The sequence below is a fragment of the Neofelis nebulosa genome, chromosome 10, assembly GCF_028018385.1.
Source record: "Neofelis nebulosa isolate mNeoNeb1 chromosome 10, mNeoNeb1.pri, whole genome shotgun sequence".
Taxonomy (NCBI): domain Eukaryota; kingdom Metazoa; phylum Chordata; class Mammalia; order Carnivora; family Felidae; genus Neofelis; species Neofelis nebulosa.
In genome coordinates, this window is record NC_080791.1 from 108,696,502 (window position 1) to 108,716,952 (window position 20,451).

Sequence of the window (20,451 nt, forward strand, 5' to 3'; positions counted from 1 at the left end):
AGCCGGGCCGCCCCGCCCCCCGCTCCCGCCCGGGCCCCGGCCCCCGCCCCCGCCGGAGCCCCGCCCGCCTTCCGACGGGGGTGCGGCTCCAGGAAACGGCGCGCTCGCCGCTCAGCGCTCCAGCGACCCGACGCGCCCCGGACAACCCGCCGACTCAGCCGGACCACCCGGCGGGCCCCAGCGGCCTCCCCGGGGAGATCGGCCCCGGGTCCGAGCCTCGGACATCTCCGACGGACGGGACGGGCGGCTCGGATAGCAGCCCCGGAGGCCATGGGGACCCAGGGCCGGCCAGCGGTCTCGGGCCAGCGGGAGCCCAGAGTCTGAGGATCCGGCGGCGGGGGCGGCGGGGGCCATGACCTCGGTGTGGAAGCGCCTGCAGCGCGTGGGCAAGCGGGCCGCCAAGTTCCAGTTTGTGGCCTGTTACCACGAGCTGGTGGTGGAGTGTACCAAGAAATGGTGAGTGACAGGGAGGCCTGGGGGACTCCGCGGGCTGGCCGGGACCCTGTGGCGGTGGCGTTGAAGCCTGAGAGAACCCTGCCCCCAACCCAGGGGCCAAACAGGCGCCTTGCCCCACCTTGGGCCCTGGCGTCCCAGACAGAGATTCAAAAGTGCCTCTGCAGTTTGTGGGGCCCCTAGACTTGGTGGTGTGGGTAGCTGTTGGGGAGTGGAGGTCAGAATTTGCAGGCCTGGGAATCTGTCTGTCTGTGCCCACACCTTCCTCAGCTGCGCTCAGGGCTGGGGGAAGGGAGGCCTCCTGTTTTTTTGACCAGAGGGATGGTTCCGGGTGGCATCGGAAAAGGGAGCAAATTTTGAGGTCTGCGGGTGGCCAGGCCGCGGCAGAAACCTCCATCGAAGGGTCCAGCTCAGAACAAGGATGTTGCCCCCTCCCCCTCTGCCCACTTGTTGAGCCAGAGGAACACACACGCACACACGCAGGCCTCAGCCAGAGTGGATGCTGGGAGGCTGGATATGTCTCCACAATGTCCTTAAAAGGGGAAACTGAGTACTGAGAGGGATGAGGAGGGAGGCAGGGATTGGCTTAAAGGGGCCTGAGGGCCTAGAAGGTTGTGAGTCTGGGAGGAGAGGGCTTAGGGAGGGCGAGGTGGCCCGGTCAGGGGGAGATATGTGAGAGAGCACAGAACCTGGCTCAGACTGCCAAAGGAGCCGGGGGCATCTTGTTCACATGGCTCCCACCCGCAGCTGCCCGGACCCCTGCGTCACACCCTAAATATACGTGCTCACTGGTGTCGGCTTCCCTTGGCTGGATTAGGGCGCAGCTGTGGGGGCCTCGCCCGCCAGGCGGGGCTAAATTTAGGCTCCCAAGAGAAAGCTGCTGGGGCAGGAAGGGATCATGGGGTCCAAAGGGAGGGGAGTGAGCAGGAGGCTAGGGTCCCCTGGGCAGCAGCCATATCCGTGGTTTTGACTGGGCCAGCTGGAGGGCCCTTCACTCCATTTGGCGAGGCCCAGAGAAGACAGGGGCTGACTAGGGTAACACAGCACAGGGCTAGGACTTGAACTCTGGTCTCTGGCTTCTACCTTCTGCCCCAGCATCCAGGATGAGCCCAAGGGGACGCTGGGCATGGTCCCAGAGAGCAGGCCTAGGGTGCGGGCAGTGTCAATGCATCTGAGTCACGGGGGTGGGCAGGGCCTACTGGGCTTCTGAGCTAGGAGCCCAGGCTAGGAAGCTGCCCCTGCCCGGATCTCAGGCTCCCCAGGAGGGCGTGCCTGGCCTGAGTCAGGCTGCCCAGCCAGGCCCCGCCCTCTCTAGGCACCCCTGTCTGCTTCCCCTTTCTGGGAAGGCCCCGTGGTGGCTACTTTTGCTCAGCCATCACCTGCAGTTTGGGGTTGGGGAGAGGAGCTTGGCTGCAGGCTGGCGGGCTCTGCGCTTGGCTTTGTGACCTTGCCTGGCTCCCAACCTCTCTGGGCCTCAGGATTCTCAGGGGTTGACAGGAGAGCCATTTATCCTGGCTCCGCCTACAGAGGGGCAGTGAGGTGGGTGAACCTAAGTGCCCTGGCCTGGGGGCAGGTGCAGGCAAAGAGGGCTCCTGTACTGCCCTCGGCCTGATGGTCCCCTCAACCACCCCCACCCTCGTGGGCAGCACTTGGACTCTCTAACCCAAAAGGACCTTCTCCCCGCACCCATGTGTTATCGCTGTGGGGCTGGGCCCTGCACGGGCAACTCTTGGCTCTTGAAGACAAGAGCCTCTTCACGTCTGTCTTCACGTCTGTCTTTTCACGTCTCTGCCTCTTCTCTGAGTCGGCCCCGGTGTATGCAGTTGGTTTGGATGTCACCTTCTGGAAGTCTTTCTTGATGCCCCTTGTGGGAGTCAGGGGCCCTGCAGAACTAGAGTCCAGGGCTCTGGGTTTGAGAGGTGGGGGCATGGCTGGCTCTGAGGGCCTCTGAGCCCAGCGAAGGGTGGGTGGTTGTCTGATGACAAACTGACCCTATGTGTCTCTGATCACCTCCCACCCTCTGCCCCTCTCTCTGATCCCGAGCCCCCACCCCCCCTGCTCCGTCCCCAACCTCGGACCCTTGCACTTGCCATCCCTTCTTGAACCCTCCTTCTCCAGAGCCTCACGAGCTTGTCCCTCCCCCACTCATGCCTTGCTCAGGCACCCCAAGTTCAAGGAGACCCCAGTGGCTCTCTCCCATCTCCCTGAAGCCAGCTTGTTCACTTATTTTCTTTCTGGACTGGCACTCCACCCCTGCCTCTGTTGTCCTCAGCCCCCGAGAGGGTCTCATTTCTTCTGTGCTCTGCTCTGCCCCTAAACTGGGCTGGGCTCACAGTGCACACTCCCCACATATTTGTGAGTGATTGGGTTTGTTTTACTCCAAGTCTGTCTCTCCCTGTGTCTCTAAGTCTGTGTGTCTCTTGCCGGGTCCTCGCTGTGTTTATGTGTATCTCCCTGTCTCTGTGTGTGCCTGTCTCTCTATATGTCTCTGTCTCTCTGGCTGCCTGTCTTCATAATCCCTGTCGACCCACACACATCTGGGCCTTTGCCCTTCTGCCCTGGGCCTCACCCTGCCTCAAGCAGCTCCACCCTGCTCCTGGTGGCTCCAGATAATGGGCTGTCCAGTCCCTCTCCCGGGCGAGGAGGGTGTGGGCAGAAGGAAGACCCCGGAGGAGATGGAGAGGCTGGGCGAGTGGGCCCGACTGAGTAGCCCCCTCTCTCCCCACCCCTAGGCAACCGGATAAGCTGGTGGTGGTATGGACCCGGCGGAACAGACGCATCTGCTCCAAGGTGGGGGAGGTTGTCAGCTGGGGGGTCCAGGTTGGGGGTGAGGCCAACAGTGGGTGCGGGGTAAGTGGGTGAGGACTGATGGGAGAGTGGAGTCAGCTTCGGGTTTGGACCAGAATCCGCAGAAAGGGGGCTCCTGGGTGGCTCAGTTGGTTGAAACTCCGACTTGGGCTCAGGTCACCATCTCGTGCTTCACGAGTTGGAGCCCCGCGTTGGGCTTGCTGCTGTCATCTTGAGGCTGCTTCGGATCCTCTGTCCCCCTCTCTCTGTGCCCCTCCCCTGCTCGTGCTCTCTCTCTCTGTCTCTAAAAACTAAATCAACGCTAGGGCACCTGGGTGGTTCAGTCGGTTAAGCATCCAACTTCGGCTCAGGTCATGATCTCGTGGTTCGGGGGTTCGAGCCCCGCATTGGGCTCCGTGCTGACAGCTCAGAGCCTGGAGCCTCCTTCGGATTCTGTGTCCCCCTTCTCTCTCTGCCCTCCCTTGCTTGTGCTCTCTCTCTCTCAAAACTAAATAAACATTAGAAAAAAAAAAAACCACAAAAGAATCCACAGAATGGAGAGAAAGATGAGGTCAAGTTTGGGGATAAGGACAGGGGACAAGGGGAGACTTAAGAGTCAGGGGAGGCTTCAGACTGCTCATTGCAGGCCCACAGCTGGCAGCCAGGCATCCAGAACCCATACCGGGGCACCGTGGTGTGGATGGTGCCAGAGAATGTGGACATCTCTGTGACCCTATACAGGGTGAGTCTCTAACCTTCCTGCGTAGGTGGGAATGGGAGGGGGCGATCACAACCCACGCAGCCACGAGGGATCCCAGTGTGTTATCCATCCAAATCAGAACGCAGGGGTGAGGCCAAGAAGCAAGATGGGGGTGGGGGTAGCCTGCTCAGCGTGGGCGGCCCAGGAGGTCTCTCTGGAGCGGGTAGCGTGCACACATAGCTGCCAGAAGCAGCGTGAGAGACGGCTGGCCCTTCTCCCCGTACCGCCCTCACCCCAGCAGCCCCCGTACTCACCAGTTCCCCCTTTTCCCAGGACCCTCACGTGGACCAGTACGAGGCCAAAGAGTGGACGTTTATTATTGAGAATGTGAGTGGCCGGGCAGGCCGGGGCTTGGGCTCTTGGGGCCTCGGGGGCGGCACTGATGCTCCTCCCCCCCGGCCCTTCTCCCCGGCCCACAGGAATCCAAGGGGCAGCGGAAGGTGCTGGCCACCGCAGAGGTGGACCTGGCCCGCCACGCGGGGCCCGTGCCTGCCCCAGTCCCCCTGCGGCTGCGGCTGAAGCCCAAGTCGGTGAAGGTGCTGCACGCGGAGCTGAGCCTCACTCTCTCGGGGGTTCTGCTGCGCGAGGGCCGTGCCACGTGAGTGCCCATCCTCCTCCCTTGGCCTTAGTCTGTAATCTCTGTCCCCAGCCCTGACCCCTGACCTCTGACCCCCCCCACCCCCCACCCCCCCCAGGGACGATGATATGCAGAGTCTCGCGAGCCTCATGAGCGTGAAGCCTAGTGACGTGGGCAACCTGGACGACTTCGCTGAGAGTGACGAGGAGGAGGCCAATGGTCCAGGTGCCCCTGAGGCACGGGCTCGTGTCCCCCAGCCAGGTGGGCTCACGGCCTACCATGGACTGAGATCTCCAAGACCTAGGGAGGGTGGGGGATAAACCTGCCCATAAGCCCCTCGCTGTGCCGGGCCAGGGCCTGCCTTGAGCACGCCCAGTGAGGGGGCTCACTACGGCCCGGGCAGCCCCAACCTGCCCCGGCAGCCCTGACTGTCCAAACTTGGCTCCTGGTCCTACGGCGGCCTGGGTTCTTGGCTGAGTCCTGCAGGATGGGTTCCCAGAGCCGCTGGCCCTCTCATCAGCCCTGAGCGGGTACCTGCCCGGAGACGGCAGGGCCAAACGCGCAGAGGGGAGTCTGATCTCCCCAGCCCTCGGCACCCACCCTGGCCCTCCTCGCTGGCTTCCTCAACCCTCCCTTTTGCTTGTTAAGGCTTTGTTTCTGTCTGTCCTTGTGGTTCTCTCTCTCTCTTTCTCTGCATCCGAGGGCCTGTCTCTTCTCGCAGGCCGGGGCGGTGCCCTGAGGCTGGGGCGTTTCCCAGGTAGGCCCAGGACTCTGGTTGGGGGCAGGGGGTCAGACCTGCAGGGCCCTCCCCTGGGCTGACCTGCTCCCCCCACCATCCCCACCCCAGATCCCCCTCGGGAGCTGAAGACACTTTGTGAGGAGGAGGAGGAGGGCCGGGCCCAGCACCAGCAGGCAGGTGAGGCCCAGGCTCAGGTTGGGACCGGGGAGGGAATGGACCTCCAGCCTCAGGGCCCAGGCCTCAGCACCCCTCCCTTCCTTCCTCCCCAGCTGCCAACCCCTCTAGTGTGGAGGATACCAGCCCGGCCCCTGTGAGTGCCCCTGCGCCCCCAGCCAGGACCTCCCAGGGCCAGGGGTCTGAAAGAGCTACTGTAGCAGGGGGCCAGGTGGGCCTCAAGGCCCCAAGGCCCCCGGGAACCCCACCAGAGAAGAGGTGAGCTTTGGCACGAGCCCTGTCCCCTGCCCACTGTTAGAAAGCTGCACTCCTACCAGCGTGCCTTTCCAGGGCCCTAGGAACCTGAAGGGCGGGGATGGGGCTAAAAATGCTCTCTCCTGCTCTCTCCTCAGGTCTTCAAGACAGCCAGGCCAGGAGGTGGCCCCCACCCCAGCCCCTCGGCTCCGGAAAGGCTCTGATGCCCCCTGGCCCCTAGTCCCCCAAGGGGAAGATGAGGCTCCCAAAGCCTCAGGGGATCCCCCGGCAGGAGTGCGTTCTTCTGGGCAGACCCAGGCCCAGGAAAGCCCGCAGGAAGGGACAGAGGCTCAGGGAGCCAGGCTGGCCCCAGGCATTGAGGGTGGAGGCTCCAGAGACTCTTTGGGGGGGCAGAAACCTAAGGTTAAGGGGAGGAGCGCTGGGGATAGGCAGGGGGCTGGGGGGACGGACACTGAGCAGGAGTCAGGAGTCAGAGAGGTGAACACTAAGAGGTCAGACGTCAGAGCCGGGGAGGCTGAAAAGAGTTTAGAAGGGAGTCAAGTGGATACTGAGCAGATGTCAAAGGTGAGACATGTGGACACTGAGGGACCAGAGGCTGTAGGGGTGATGTCTGAGGCAAGATTCAAGGGGACTCCCGAGGCTCCTCCAAGGGGCTCTCAGGGGAAGACAGGGGTCAGGACCAGGGATGAGGCTCCCACAGTCCTGAGCCCACCCCCAGCAGACCCTGCAGGGCACACCAGGCATCTCGGTGACCTCAGTGGGGCCAGGGCTGCTGCAGGCCAGGAGAGAGAGGGTGCAGAGGTGAGAGGCAGAGCCCCTGGTGTTGGGGGGACAGGCCTGGAGCAGGGTCCCTCTGTTGGAGCAGCGAGCACCAGGCCCCAGGTGAGCGGGTACCAGGGAGCCCCGCCAGCAACTGACCAGGGGGTGATGTCTAGGGATCTGGGGGTCTGGGAGGCAGAGACTCGGGATTCAAGGGTCCTGGGAACAGAGACGGGGGTGGCAGAGTCAGAGGTACTGGGGACCCAGGAGACCGAAGTGGAGGGATCAGGGTTCCCAGAGATAGAGATGGGGACAGCAGAAGCCAAGGCGTTGGGGGCCCAGGAGACACAGATCGTGAGATCAGGGGTCCTAGAGTCAGAGGCTGCTGGGGTGGCAGAGTCTGAGGAACTGGGAGCCCAGAAAACAGAGGCTGAGGGTTCAGGGTTTCTGGGGACAAAGACTGGGATGGCAGAGACGGAGATATTGGGGACCCCGGAGATAGCTGGTGGTTCAGGGATACTGAGGATAGAAGCTGAGATAGCAGAATGTGAAATACTGGGGGCCCAGGAGACAGAGGTGGGAGGTTCCAGGATGCCAGAGATAGAAGCTGGGATGGCAGAGGCTGAGATATTGGAAACCCAAGAGGCTGAGGTGGGGGGTTCAGGGATAAAATCTGAGACAGCAGGGACCCGGGAAACAGAGGTAGGGGACTCAGGGATCCCAGGGTTTGAGACTGAGACAGCAGAAGCTGAGATACCGGGGACCCAGGAGATAGAGGCTGGGGGTTCGGGGGTTCCCAGGATAGAAAATCAGATAGCAGGCGCCCTGGAGACAGAGGTGGGGGATTCAAGGGTTTCAGGGCCAGGAGTTGGAGGGGCAGAGGCTGAGGGACTGGGGACTCAACAGACAGAAACGACAGTTTTAGAGGCTGAGAAGGACAAGGCTAAGACTTTGGGGGTCCAGGAGGCAGAGACTGGGCTCTGGGAGACTCTCCAATATGAAGCTTTGCAGGATTCCATCACTAAGCGTGGAGTTTTAGGGCCCCAGGGAGCAGAGGCAGAGACCACAGTTTTGAGGGCCCAGGAGGTAGAAGCTGAGGTGCTGGGAGTTTCAGAGGCCAAGTCTGGGGCTTGGGGGGCCCAGGAAGCAGAGACGGAGACTTTAGGGCCTCCAGAGAACGAATCTGGTATTTTTGAGGCCCAGGAAGCAGAGGCCGGGTTCTCAGGGACTGAGCAGGGACAAGAAGCTGAGGGAAACCTCCCGGAGGCCAGCCTGATTGAGGTGCAGGTGGCCAGCGGGGCAGGGGCTGGGGTGCCCAAGCCCTCGGGGGCCTCTTCCCCAGAGGAGCCTGAAGAGGACGGGAGGCTGCCAGGCAGCCAGGTAGGGATGGGGGCCGCCGAGGGCCCAGTCCGCTGCTTTCCACTAACCTGGGGCTGAGCTAACGGCGGCTCTGCATGGACCCACCTGGTCGACTGGGGTGCGGTGGGATAGGGGCTCGGCTTCAAGGAGCCCCCCTCACCCTCTCCTCTCTCAGGATGCCCTGGCTCCCCCATCTGTCTTCCCTGGGCTGAATGGACCCGGACACCCCTAAGCTGATTTTCTGGGCTGACCTTGAGGTGTGGCTGCTGGTGACCTCTGATCTTGCCTGGGGGCCACTGACCTTTTAGGTGACCTCGGTAGATAACCGCAGAGCTGGAAACCCTTTGCCTAGTCCCAAGGCTCTGGCCAGTGGTCTCTGGTGACCCCTGCAAACCCAGAGCCAGGGCTGTTTCGTGCCCAGGGGTCAGAGGGTACAGGTCCTCCGTTCACATTCCCTGAGCCCATCCCTGTGTCCCTAGGCACCACGTGCTCTGGTCAGCTCCAGTCAATCCCTGCTGGAGTGGTGCCAGGAAGTCACCGCTGGCTACCGTGGTGTCCGAGTCACCAACTTCACTACATCTTGGCGCAACGGCTTGGCCTTCTGTGCCATCCTGCACCATTTCTACCCAGACAAGATGTGAGCTGCCAGAGGGGGTGGGAATGAATGAGGGAGCCTGCTGGGAGGGCGGTGTGATTTCAGCCTCTGACCGGCCCTCTCTCTGCAGCGACTACGCCTCCCTGGACCCACTCAACATCAAGCAGAACAACAAGCAGGTGAGATGGAGAGGGAGCGACGCCGGGGGGGGGGGGGGGGGGGGAAGGGTCCAGAGCCAGGCCGTAGATCCAACATTTAGGGTCCGTCTGTCCTTAGGAGAGGAACCTACGGGCTGCAGGGCCCCAGCAAGTGGGTTTGGGAAGTTCTGTCACTTTTGTACCCTCTTGGTCTTTAAACTGTTCGTTTTTCTTAGTTTTGTTTTGTTTTAAAGCCTATTTCCCCCAGATGGTTTTTCCAAAACCGCCCTTTGGTGTGCAGTTGCTGGGTGACGCGGGGGCGGGCCCTGTTGCTAGATTTCCCCCAATAGAAGGGTGAAGGCGTTGCTAGGCAAAACCCCGGCGTGCCCGTCGCGGGGATTCCTCCGGCGGTCCTGGGCGGGGCCGCAGCGTCGCTGGGTAACACCCGCCGCCGCCGCTGATCCCCAGCGCGCCGTTCCTAGGCCTTCGATGGCTTCGCGGCTCTGGGCGTGTCGCGGCTGCTGGAGCCGGCGGACATGGTGCTGCTGTCGGTGCCCGACAAGCTCATCGTCATGACGTACCTGTGCCAGATCCGCGCCTTCTGCACCGGGCAGGAGTTGCAGCTGGTGCAGCTGGAGGGCGGCGGCGGCGCTGGCACGTACCGCGTGGCCAGCGCCCAGCCGAGCCCGCCCGACGGCCTGGACGCCGGGGGCCTGGCGCAGCGGCTGCGCGAGCACCGGGCCGAGGCGCCGGAGGAGCCCAAGGGGCCCAAGGGGCCCAAGGAGCCCGAGAACCGCGCGGACGGGGCGGCTCCCGAGGCGGCCTCCAAGGACCGCGGTGCGGAGGCCGCCCCGGAGGCGCGCTCCGCGGAAGCCCCTGCCGACGGTCCCGGAGCCCGGGCGTCCGTGCCCCCGGCCGAGGGGCTGGTGAACGGGGCGGGGGCGCCGGGCGCCGGGGGCGGCGTGAGGCTGCGGCGGCCGTCGGTCAACGGGGAGGCCGGGCCGGTGCCCCCGCCCCGCGCGCACGGCTCCTTCTCCCACGTGCGCGACGCCGACCTGCTGAAGAAGAGGCGCTCGCGGCTGCGGAACAGCAACTCCTTCTCGGTGGACGACCCGGACGCGGGGGCCGCCGGGGCCGCGGCTGCGGTGAGTGCCCTCCTGTGGCGCGGGGTCGAGGGTGGCCGGGCAGAGAGGGATGGGTCCTGAGGGGCCCCAAGGGCAGAGACAGCGCAGGGGCGGCGGCTTCAGGGCAGCAGGACTCGGCTGGACGCGGCGAGGCGCTTTCTGAGTGCGGGGCCGTGGTGTCCGGGAAGAGTCCCCCGGCGACGGAGTGGGCTTCCGTTCAGGGGACACGTGCAGGCCGAGGCCCCCCAGGCCCAGAGCGGCCGCCTGGGCGGGGTCTCCACCTTTGCTCCCAGCTTGGAATCTATGCTAATGGTTCTTAATGCCTGACGTCCAGGTAGTGGAATCACGGGCTGTAGCAGGAAGTTCCTAGGAGGCTCCATGGTTGTCAGCACTCAGCTCGCTGCTCTTTAGGGACTGTGAAGTGGGTGGGGGCGTTTCTTTCCCTGCGGTTGGCCCTGGGTCGCTCAGCAGCCACCATTGCCCTATAAGCCGGGCAGGGCTTCTGTCCTCAGCGGGGCCAGCCAGGGCCTCCCTGTTCCAAGTATCTCCGATTCGGATCTTTAACTCCAGATCCTGGAGACCCATTCTTCTCTGATAATGGGAGGTTGAAGCTGGGAGACCCTGCCTGGTGCCCCCTCCACCCCACTCCCCCAGCCCCTGCATTTCTCAGGTTCGGGTCTCCCAGGGTATCATATGGTCATTGCACTGAAGGGGAGGTGGTCCCAGAGAAGGCAGGGATTTGCTCAAGGACAAGTGCCACTGAAGTGGCTTCCCAGCTGGGGTTCCTTCCACCCCCTGCACCCATCCTGCCCGCAACAGCAGGGGCAGCCCTGTCAGGCCACTGCAAGCCTTCAGCTGCCCAGGGATGACGTTCCAAAGAAAGGAGGGAATAAACCGGGAAAGGCTTTCTGGAAGAAGCAGCCATGTGAGCTAGGCTGATAAGATGGGAAGAGATGGTTCTCAAATGGGGGGGACCTGCTTAAGTAAAAGTGTGCTCTTAGCAGGAAAGCTCAGGTCTCCTTTAGGGATCTGCCAGTCATCTCCCACGAGGTCCGCAGGTAGCGATAAGGCTGGTTTGGAGAGCGGGAGCCTTGAGCGGGTCAGAGGCACAGCGTTGTGAATGAGAGACAGAGAGGACACCAGAGGCACCCCTAGGAGATGTGATACGCAAGGGCCAGAGGGACATAGTCACCCCTGGCCTGTCTGTTGTCCTCTGGCCACAGCCTCATTAATATATGTCACTGGCTCCTTAAATCTTAGAGGGGAGGCTCCGTCCTACACCCTTCTCTGCCCAAGTCCCAGCATCTGGTCCTTCTGAGCCAGGCCCCCTCCCGAGCCCTTGTCCCACAGGAGATCTGTGACCCACGGGGCTGGAGGGGACTCCTCCTTATTGGCTGTTCCCATCCCCCATGCCCTATGCATGCAGTAGGAGGAGGTCAGGCCTGTCCCTGCCCTTGGGAGCTCCCAAAATCCTGGATGGGATGAAGTCAGGCACCTTGAAGCTGGGGTGGGGCCGAAGCAACGCCAAGAGGAGGGCAGGGTGCCTCTGGTGCGGCCCAGCAAGGCTTCCTGGAGGAGGGGCCATGAGTGAGGGTATATCCCCTCCTGGGGTCAGACGGGAGGAAGCATTGGAATTCCCATTGGGGCTGAGTGAGTAAGCTCAGTGGCTGCTGAGGTTGGGGTTTCTTCTCTACTCTTCTGCCTCTGCCTGCTCTGTGTGCGGAGTGCACGCTGCGTGCCAGGCCCTGCCCCCATGACCCCTTATTAGCTCCCAACTGACTTCTCACAACGTCCCTTCCGGGGAGGAATGATTACCCCATTTGCAGGTGGGAACATTGAGGTTCAGGGAGAAAGTTGAGAACACCTGTGAAGCTGGAACTATGAAACGGTGCCCTCTACTAGGCTCAGCACTACTGGCTGGCTGGCTGTGGGACTCTGGGCCAGCCACTTAACCTTTCTGTCCTCTTTCCCTGAGGAGAAGCAGCAAATGCCTAAGTCCTTCACGGAGTGGCCTTGAGATACTACTTCAGGGTGCCGTCAAGAAAGGGGAACTGTGTTCTTCCCCAGATGCCTTTCTGGAATCCTGCCACCCCCAGTTTCCACAGGGTTCGGATTTCTCTCACATAAAGACCAACAGAAGCCCAGGGTGTATGACTGGCCCAGAGGCAAACAGCCAGTGGGTGGCCCAGCTTGGGAACACATCTTTGGATTAGACAGCCCTGGGTCCTCGGCCAGACCTATATGAGCTTCATCTCTGACCTTTGGTGTCCTGTTCTGTGAAGTGGTGATGTTATGACCCCTGAATCACAGAGCTGTTGGGGGGACTGGTGGAGTCATGTGCACCGTGTCCAACGCATCAATGTCTAGTCAACAGCGCTAATTGGTGGGCCCTGAGTGCATTCTCTGGCCCCCATCCTGTCTGCAGGGGCTGCCTCTGGGCAGGGAGACACAGATAACCAGCAGCTATGATGGGGGTGCAAGCAGGGATGGGGGAGGCCTGGGAGGCCATGGAGGGGGGCACTCTCCAGGCTTCAGGAGGGGTGAAGTTCGGGAAGAGAGACAGAAAGCTGTGTGGGAGCCCGAAGGGGCCTCATGGAGGTGGAGCCGAGCCGGGTCATGAAGGTTGATGATGTCAGGTTTCTCCAGATAGAGGCCAGTCCAGGCTGAGGAAGCTATTTGGGGAAGTGAAAGTCCATTGCTATGGCCAACGGCTGGTGTCTGGGTGGGGTCTGGGGTAGTAGGAGTTGAGGCTGGAGCTGCCAACAGGCCTTGGCGACGAGATTGGGCGCTGAGAGGGGTCGGGGGGCTGGGGGAGTGACACCATCCGGTGAAGGCTTTAGGAAGACCCCTCAGTTGTGACTTGAGGATAGAGTCAGCAGGCAGGGAATGGGTAGTGGCCACTGACACGGGCCAGAGAGGATGGCATCTGACCGCCATCTGTCCAGGGACGCTTCTCAGAGAAGCACAGGATGGAGTGGACAGTGGGGTAGTTCAACCTTCTCCCCACCCTGTGACCTAGAAGGGTGGCCCGAGCAGGAGCCATCAAAGGGGCCAGGCTATCTGCTGACCTGAGCCCCTGGAGCTGACCCCCCACCCACCCAGCAAGTCGCCAGGGGTAGGGCACATTAAGGGCCAGCCCTGCCTTTAGAGACTGAAATTGGTAGGCCCAGCCCACCTGACCTGTTCTGAGTGTTCTATGAAGAGCACAGCAGTCTGGGCGTGGGAATTGATAAGGTGGGAGGGTGCCCCCTTTTGGCCAGGATATGGAGGTGCTGGCCCAAGATGGCCTGGGTCTGGAGATGAGGTGCATGCATCAAGGGAGCTCAGTGTCACAACGTGGGCCCCTGGCCATGATGGAGACTCAAGCACTAGGTGATGGGAGTCGGAGGTGGCCTGAGGGAGCTCCAAGCAGGAAGGGGCGAGGGAGAAGGAGAGGCCCCAGCCAGGCCCCTCACAGCCTTTCACCCCTGACTCTCACAAAAGCCTTGTAAACCCAGCCCAGGGAACAACGACTGTGAGGCTCCCAGAGTGGGAGTGGACTGGCCCAGGATCACAGGGCCAGGCAGGGTGAAGGCCATGGCCTTCCCTTGGGGAGGCACTTTCCCTGGAGGGGACGGAGGGTGGAGTTCTGTGCATGCAGGACTGGAGAAGCAGCTGGGGTGGGCAGGGCCTGGAACTGAGGGCCTCTCCTCCCCTGCGAGTGCATGAGGCTCTGGCTGGCCCTAGGGCAGGGCTGTTGGGGAGCCCTGCAAGCCCTCACCGGCCCCTTTCTCCACAGGAAGGCCTGGGCCCTGACCCCAGCCCTGCCCCTGGCCCATCTACAACCACAGCCCCACAGCAGCCCCCTGGTGAGTAGTTGCGAGGGAGTAGTGACCCAGCTCAGTTCAGGCTGTTCACAGATCCTGAGCTGGGGACGCCCTGGGGGCAGCTGTCAGATGGAGGTGCCTTAGCCCGGTCTCTGTCTGCAGGTGGGAGTTCCCCACCGGAGGAACCGCCCCCAAGTCCAGGGGAAGAGGCTGGGCTGGTAAGGAGGGCTGAGGAGGGAGGAGCTGGTGGGTGGCACTTCCCAGGCAGAGCCTGGACTGAGCCCCCCCTGCCCCCCCCTTTTCTGCAGCAACGGTTCCAGGACACAAGTCAGTACGTGTGCGCAGAGCTGCAGGCCCTGGAACAGGAGCAGAGACAGATAGATGGGCGGGCAGCGGAGGTGGAGACACAGCTGAGGAGCCTTATGGAGTCAGGTGGGGCAGACATCTGGAGTCCACTCCCCAACACATGCCACCAGATCTGCCCAGCCCTGCAGCCCTTCCTGATCTGGGGAGGAGTTGGGAGGAGGCAAGGCTGGGGTCACTGTCCCCATTTACAGCGGGACAAGGGAAGCAGCTTGCCGGAGGCACCAGGCTCCGGCTTCTGGGATGCCGTAAGGAAGCGAGCCCCAATCCCCAGCCGCCCTACTCTTGCCACCTGGGTTGACGGCAGGCCTGGTGACTGTCCTGGCCGGGTTCAGGTGCCAACAGGTTGCAGGAGGAGGTGCTGATCCAGGAGTGGTTCACATTGGTCAACAAGAAGAATGCTCTCATCCGCAGGCAGGACCAGCTGCAGCTGCTGTGAGTGAGCCCCTCCCACTCCAGGCCCCGCCCCCAGCCCCCCCCCGGGGCGTGCAGGACAGAGGGGAATCTTGGCCACTTTGGTTAGAGCTATTCACTACTTTCTTCTTTCTGCAAAGGTCTTTTTGGAAAATTGCTCAGTCGCCTTATTTTCTTCTTCTCAAAAGTCCTGTATGAATTGTACACCTCTTTTATTGGTACTGTTTTTATGAATCAGAAAACTAAGGCCCAGAGAAAAACGTGGTACAGGCAAGTCAGGGCTGAGTGCCTGTTCCTTTGACCCTGTTCCTTTCCAATAAGAAAAACTGAGGCCCACCGAGATCTGAGCTGGTTTTTCATTTTTCAGAATAATTTTAGCGTCTCATACTTGCTGCTGATGAATAATGTTCATCCAAATGATCCTGCAAGGTTGTTTCCTAATTAAAAAAAAAAAAACAAAAAGGGAGGGGTGCCTGGGTGGCTCAGTCAGTTAAGTGTCTGACTTTGGCCCAAGTTATGATCTCATGGCTCATGAGTTCGAGCCCTACGTTGGACTCTGTGCTAACAGCTCACAGCCTGGAGCCTGCTTCGGATTCTGTGTCTCCCCCTCTCTCTGCCCCTCTCCCACTCATGCTCTGTCTCTCTCAAAAATAAATACATATTTAAAAATTAAAAAATAAAAAGCAGTGGGGATGGGAGGAGACACTATAAGTATCCAGCATTAGGAGAACAGTTGGAAGGAAGATGATCTGGGGCAGGGACGGGGGTATAGCGCTTTCCTCAGCCCAGCCCTCCACACGAACTGGTAATGAGGTGGGATGGGAGGCCAGGGAGTAGTCAGAGCCCCGGCCTTCCTCTCCTGTTCCCCTTTTCCTGACCCACCCCGCACCCTCCACCCCAGTATCGAGGAGCAAGACCTGGAGCGGAGGTTCGAGCTGCTGAGCCGGGAGCTACGGGCGATGCTAGCCATCGAAGGTGGGAGATGGGGCCCGGAGAGGGTGAGAGCCAGTACAGAGCAGGGACGGGCGCCTCCTGACCCTCGGCCTCCTCTGCCCTCAGACTGGCTGAAAACGGCCGCGCAGCAACGCCGAGAGCAGCTTCTGCTGGAGGAGCTGGTGTCGCTGGTGAACCAGCGGGATGAGTTGGTCCGGGACCTGGACCACAAAGAGCGGATGTGAGTGGGGTGGGGACCGCGCTGGGAGGGGGGGGGGGCGCGTCTAGGGGCGGACTCCCGAGGAGGGCTCGCTCTGGCCAGGGGGGCAGACTAGGGTTGGGGCCCCGACTCTGACTTCAAGCCGCTCCCTCCCAGCGCCCTGGAGGAGGACGAGCGCCTGGAACGCGGCCTGGAGCAGCGGCGCCGCAAGCTGAGTCGGCAGCTGAGCCGGCGCGAGCGCTGTTCGCTGAGCTGAGGCCTCAACCACTCGGACCAGGCTTTCTCGCTGCCGCGCCGGGTCGCCGCCCCGGACTAGCGACTAGCGCTGCGGAGGACCCGGGCCGCACGGACGCGGCGCGCCGCCCGTAGGGGCCGCCGTCGCCCCCGTGTGGGGGGAAGAAGGGCGGCCTCTGGGGGCCCGACACACAGGAGCGGCTGGACGGCCGTGCCGTCCGGGCCGTATTTATTTGTCCGTGTGAGTGTGTGTGCGTGTGTTCGCGGGGCCTGGGGGTCCCAGGAGCACCCCTACAGAACCCCTCCCCGATGGCAGCGGGGGGACAGGGATGGCCGGTGAACCGCTGCGCCCCCGCCCTCCCCCCTTTCCTGATCTTCGCGAGCAATAAAGTTGGACGAGGCCACACCAGGCCTGCCTTTCTCAGCCCTGGGGCTTTCAATAGACGGAAGGGGGCGGGGCTAGGCCGATAAGGCTGTCTGCGATCCGAAGTGGGGCCGGGCGGGCTTTGAGGTTCCCAGATGCGGGGAGGACCCCCCCTCGGCCTTCGCCTTCAAAGGATGATGGGGTTTAAGGATGGTGGGGTTTGGGTCGTTGATCGCTTTAGGGATCCCATTTTTTAAATTTTTTTTTTAATTTTTTAACGTTTATTTCTGAGAGACAGAGAAAGAGTGCAAGCAGTGGTGGGACAGAGAGAGGGAGACACAGAATCGAAAGCAGGCTCCAGGCTCTGGGCTGTCAGCACAGAGCCCGATGCGGGGCTGAAACTCACAAGCTGTGAGATCATGACCTGAGCCCAGTCGGTTGCCCAACCGACTGAGCCACCCAGGCGCCCCTAGGGGTCCCATTTTGAAAGAAGGGAGCAGAACAGGGCTATTGCCTTTCTCTTTAAAAAAACAAAACAAAACAAACCACTATTGCCTGAGGTCCTTACAATCACACCCTCCCCTCCCATCACTGGGGGCTTCCTCCTCAAGCTCGTCCACCAGAACAGAGCTCAACTCCCATCACCTCGCACCCATCAGCAAGTTGGGGTCTGTTCTGGGGCTGCGGCCGAGGATGGCAGGGTGCTCAGGGCCAGTTCATCTTGGCCTAGGATGCCGCTTTGGTCTTCAGCCGTCCGCGGGCCACTGGACCCAAAGAACTTCACCACGGCGCGGACCTGTGGCAGCTCTGAGAAGGTCTCCACGGCCAGCAGCATGGCCAGGAGCCCGAGGAGCAAGTAACCTGGTGAGGAGAGGTTGCTGGCACAGCTCTTGCAGTGCCCGTCATGCTCCCTGCCACCTCCCAGCCAGGTGACCCGCCACCCCGGCACCCGGCACCACTCAGAGGTGCCGTCAGGGTTCTCTGACTCCCACACCACAGCCCAGGGCAGGGTTCCTCCACCTGGGCGGCTAGGCCTCCCCAGTGGTTTACGGAGTCGTAGTCCGGGCTCCTCTTCCCTCCTCTCGCCCTCACGCTCCTTGGCAGCTGGACTCACCGAGAAGTGCGAGCCGGCCCAGGTGGTAAAGCACCGGATGCAGGCCACGGCCGTGACCCGGCAGCAGGTCCCCCAGGCCGATGGTGCTGAGGGAGCTGAAGCAGAAGTAGATGGCCTCCAGCAGGCTGCAGTCACCCTGGACGCCCCACAGCACCAGCGCTGGCAGCAGCACGAAGGCGCCAGCCACTAGCAGGCCCAGTCCGGCTGCCCGTAGCAACGCGGCCCTGGCTGGGGCCGGCCGCCAGTAGGCCGCTACCCAGGCCCCTGGGCGGCTGAGCAGAGGCAGCAGGCAGCGGCGCAGTGCGGCCAGGAGCGCTAACGAGGCTGGCAGCCCCAGGGCCGCGTAGACCACGCAGAAGGCCTTTCCGCCCGCCGACAGCGGGGCCATGCAGCCATAACCTGGAAAGGAGAGAGGCCGGGGGCGATGAGCACTCCAGCGGGATGCCCGCTGTGGTTCCCCCCCCTTCCCCCAACGAGGCCTCTGGCAGAAGACCGCCCTCTAGTGGCTGAGATCGAGGGACCGGCTCCCGCCTGTGCTCTGGCTGGCTTTGCTCCTCATTCGCTGGGGGTCTTGGACAAGTCCCTTTACCTCTGTGGCCACTCTTTTCTGGGAAATGGAACATTAAAAGAGGCAGTCACCTTAGGCCTCTTGGGGCTGGGACAGTTCTGAGAACCCCTATCCTGCCCCAGAGGAAGCTTGGTTTTCTCCGGTTCCTCAGCTCTGCCCTTGACCAATACGATGCTTCCAAATCCACTGGGAAGAACGTTACGCACTCTTCCCCTGCCCAAAGGTGTCTTGAGACACCCTGTGTGCCAGGCCTTGCACTGGAATCTGAGTCTGCCCAGGCCCTGCCTTTTGGTGGAGATGACAATGCAGGAAAGTCAGTGAAGACATGACATGAACGGCGGCAAAAGAGGCAGCGTGCGTGAGAGAGGGCAGACAGGACTGGAAAAGCATGTGCAAGGCAGGGAGAGGCGGGAGAGCAGGGTGTGCTGGGAGAACAGGACCAGCTGGTCCAGAGGTTGTAAACGCAAATGGCTAGAGGGGCCAGATGTGAGACAAGAGCGTTGGGTTGGCCTGGAGTGGAAGCGTTCTGTCCAAAAGTACAGGCCTTGTTCCTCTCCAGACAATATGCCGCCTTGCAGGGATTCTGGCTCAGAGGGAATATAGCTCTCCTGATTGTCCAAGAGAAGTTGGGAATACAGATTTAGACGACATTTAGACACTCTGCAGATGTTTGTACGGACGATGTCCACTCACAGGACAAAAAAACCTCCAGGGCTGCGGGTCCCATTCCTTTATTTCCCTGCGCCTTCACACATGCTGTTCCCTCTGCCAGGAATTCCGTCATCCCTCATCTCTGTGCCCTCTTGCCATGGCTAACGTTTCATCAGGACTTCCTCCCCCTGGCCACTCTCTCCGGAGTCGGTGGTCCTGACCTGCACTCCTGGGTTCACTCCATTCTCCTCCGTTAAAGAATCCACCCTACAATACCTGCTCCCCACCTTGCCTCGGCCCACGGGGTCTGGGCATCTCTCCCGGATGTCAGGGGGCGTCGGGGTGTGTGGCTGAGGAGGACGCACCCTGCCTGGCCGCTGAACTTGAGGTACCAGTTGGGGTACTGGTGTGGGAAGCCCCAGCTCTGATGTCAGGCCGAGTCGGGCCTGGGATCTGTCTGGCCTTTTGGGGCTGAGGGAAGGGCTACATCGCCAGGGCCCCCCAGGAGCCCCCGCCTGCCCGGCCGCCTGGCAGCCTTACCCGTGGTGGTGAGGATGCTGGCAGTGAAGAGCAGGGCCGAGGGCAGATCCCAGTTCCCAGCCTCTGAGCCATCGCCCCAGCTGGAGACCCCGCGTACCTGGGCCGCCAGGGCGGTGCCCAGCAGCTCCTCCAGCGCCCCAGGTGGCAGGCAGGCCCCATATTCTGCCTGGAAAGTGGCCAACTCGGTCCTGAGCTTGGCCTGGAGCCGGAGGGCTGGCGGCCCCTCCAGGGCCTGAAGCACAGCAGCCCCAATCCCCAGGGCCAGCAGGTGGGCCACAACCAGTAGTGGGAACCGGGCCCAGGGCCTTAGAGCCCCCATGTTGTGCCGCCTGGGGTCGGAGGTGCTGTGGGAGCTGGCGGCTCCACGGGCACCTGGGAGGGGCTGGCAGGGTGCGGCTGGGAGGAGGTGCCCGTGGGAGGCTGAAGACGGACGCCAGGGACTCACTGAGGGAGAGTGTGAATGAGCTGGAAGGGGGTCGGTCTGGGTCCCTCCTCCTAATTTCTGGGGACGAGACATTATTTGCCCAGTTCCCCGAAGCCGGGGAGATGGGGGCAGGGTGGAGCAGGTTGAGGCCCAGAGAGCGAGCGAGACTGGCTCAAAGTCACACGGGTGGCTTATTCAGGGGGGAGCTCACTCAAGCCCGGCCCGCTCCCTGCATCCCCTCAGCAAGTACTTCTTTTTCCTGAGGACACTGGACAAGAAGACAGACACAGGTCCCTTCCCTTCTGCTGTTCCACAAGAAACCTGTTAGCAAGAGAATGTGACAAGTTTGAATTGTCACACATACCCTGAAGTTCTGGGGGAAGGCCCTGGAAGAGTGAAGACTGACATTTCAGCTGGGGAACAGAAGCCAGTCAAGGTGGGAGAGGGCTTGGGGTGTGAGAGGAACAGCGTGGGGTGGGGGGTGGGGGTAAGGACACAGGGCTGAGAAGACAAGAGTGGCCTAGGTAGACCTATTGGGAGGGGGGTGAGAGGAGGGTACAGCAGGCAGCCTGCAAGGAAGAGGGGACAGGAGTGGGGATTTGGGAAGAGTGGGGGGGGTGGGGGGTGGGGCAGGGCAGTGAGCTGAGAGGAGCCAAGGCCGCCGCCCAGAGGACGCTCTCACACCTCCATTCTGAGTTCTCCCTGAGAACCCTGTGCTGGGCCCTCCTGAGTCCCGCCCCACTGAACACTGGGGACACAGTGAGCCTGGCTGCCAGGGTGTGTGCAGGGGCGGGGAGCCTAGACTGCTACTCCCCTGAACCATGGAGGGGCTGAGCGCAAAGGCCCCGCCCCGGGGCCTGGTGTAGGGTGCCCCCCACCTCCCTGCAGAACCCACAGAAGTGTGGACGGAGCCATGAGCCAGTAAGAGAAGTGTGGACGGAGCCATGAGCCAGGGTGGTCACTCCTCCTGGTCCAGACCCTGGAATAGAGACAAACCCAGGACAAGCCCCCAAGATTCTGCCCAGTGGGCTCTGGACGCCTGAGCTCCGCGAGCTGGCTGTGGCGGGCACAGCATGGCCAGGGAAGACGCCCCAGGGGAGA

At 62.0% G+C, this 20,451-nt stretch overlaps 2 protein-coding genes across 8 annotated transcripts; one reads left to right on the forward strand and one right to left on the reverse strand.

Moving 5' to 3' along the window:
- Nucleotides 1-114: 114 nt before the first annotated feature.
- On the forward strand, nucleotides 115-16,113 carry EHBP1L1 (EH domain binding protein 1 like 1). 7 transcript variants are annotated; one of them, XM_058689650.1, is made up of 20 exons: nucleotides 115-456; nucleotides 3,186-3,243; nucleotides 3,887-3,982; nucleotides 4,274-4,327; nucleotides 4,420-4,598; nucleotides 4,696-4,838; nucleotides 5,299-5,334; nucleotides 5,425-5,493; nucleotides 5,586-5,748; nucleotides 5,883-7,884; nucleotides 8,343-8,500; nucleotides 8,589-8,637; nucleotides 9,078-9,740; nucleotides 13,498-13,567; nucleotides 13,688-13,743; nucleotides 13,834-13,957; nucleotides 14,224-14,323; nucleotides 15,204-15,277; nucleotides 15,362-15,476; nucleotides 15,612-16,113. In XM_058689650.1, exons 1-20 carry the CDS (start codon nucleotides 353-355, stop codon nucleotides 15,709-15,711), a joined length of 4,413 nt encoding a protein of 1,470 aa, XP_058545633.1. In that variant the 5' UTR covers nucleotides 115-352; the 3' UTR covers nucleotides 15,712-16,113. The 7 variants fall into 7 exon arrangements, with proteins under 7 accessions (XP_058545633.1, XP_058545634.1, XP_058545635.1 ...); XM_058689652.1 differs by having other exon boundaries at nucleotides 117-456; nucleotides 5,883-6,627; XM_058689653.1 differs by having other exon boundaries at nucleotides 120-456; nucleotides 5,883-6,018.
- Nucleotides 16,114-16,561: 448 nt separating this feature from the next.
- Nucleotides 16,562-19,777, reverse strand: KCNK7 (potassium two pore domain channel subfamily K member 7). Its single transcript, XM_058689666.1, has 3 exons — nucleotides 18,927-19,777; nucleotides 17,168-17,566; nucleotides 16,562-16,914 (listed from the first exon to the last, which is right to left on the reverse strand). Exons 1-3 carry the CDS (start codon nucleotides 19,441-19,443, stop codon nucleotides 16,709-16,711), a joined length of 1,122 nt encoding a protein of 373 aa, XP_058545649.1. The 5' UTR covers nucleotides 19,444-19,777; the 3' UTR covers nucleotides 16,562-16,708.
- Between the last annotated feature and the right edge of the window lie 674 nt (nucleotides 19,778-20,451).

What these genes read in the sequence shown, in the direction of transcription:
- KCNK7 (XM_058689666.1), bottom strand. Translation starts at nt 19,443, where the DNA reads ATGTCTCGTCCCCAGAAATTAGGAGGAGGGACCCAGACCGACCCCCTT. An exon ending in CAGCATCCTCACCACCACGG is followed by an intron (nt 17,567 to 18,926) that starts GTAAGGCTGCCA and finishes TCTCCTTTCCAG; the next exon opens with GTTATGGCTGCATGGCCCCG. An exon ending in GGGCCGGCTCGCACTTCTCG is followed by an intron (nt 16,915 to 17,167) that starts GTGAGTCCAGCT and finishes TCTCCTCACCAG; the next exon opens with GTTACTTGCTCCTCGGGCTC.
- EHBP1L1 (XM_058689650.1), top strand. Translation starts at nt 353, where the DNA reads ATGACCTCGGTGTGGAAGCGCCTGCAGCGCGTGGGCAAGCGGGCCGCC. An exon ending in CTGCGCGAGGGCCGTGCCAC is followed by an intron (nt 4,599 to 4,695) that starts GTGAGTGCCCAT and finishes CACCCCCCCCAG; the next exon opens with GGACGATGATATGCAGAGTC. An exon ending in GGAGGCTGCCAGGCAGCCAG is followed by an intron (nt 7,885 to 8,342) that starts GTAGGGATGGGG and finishes CTGTGTCCCTAG; the next exon opens with GCACCACGTGCTCTGGTCAG.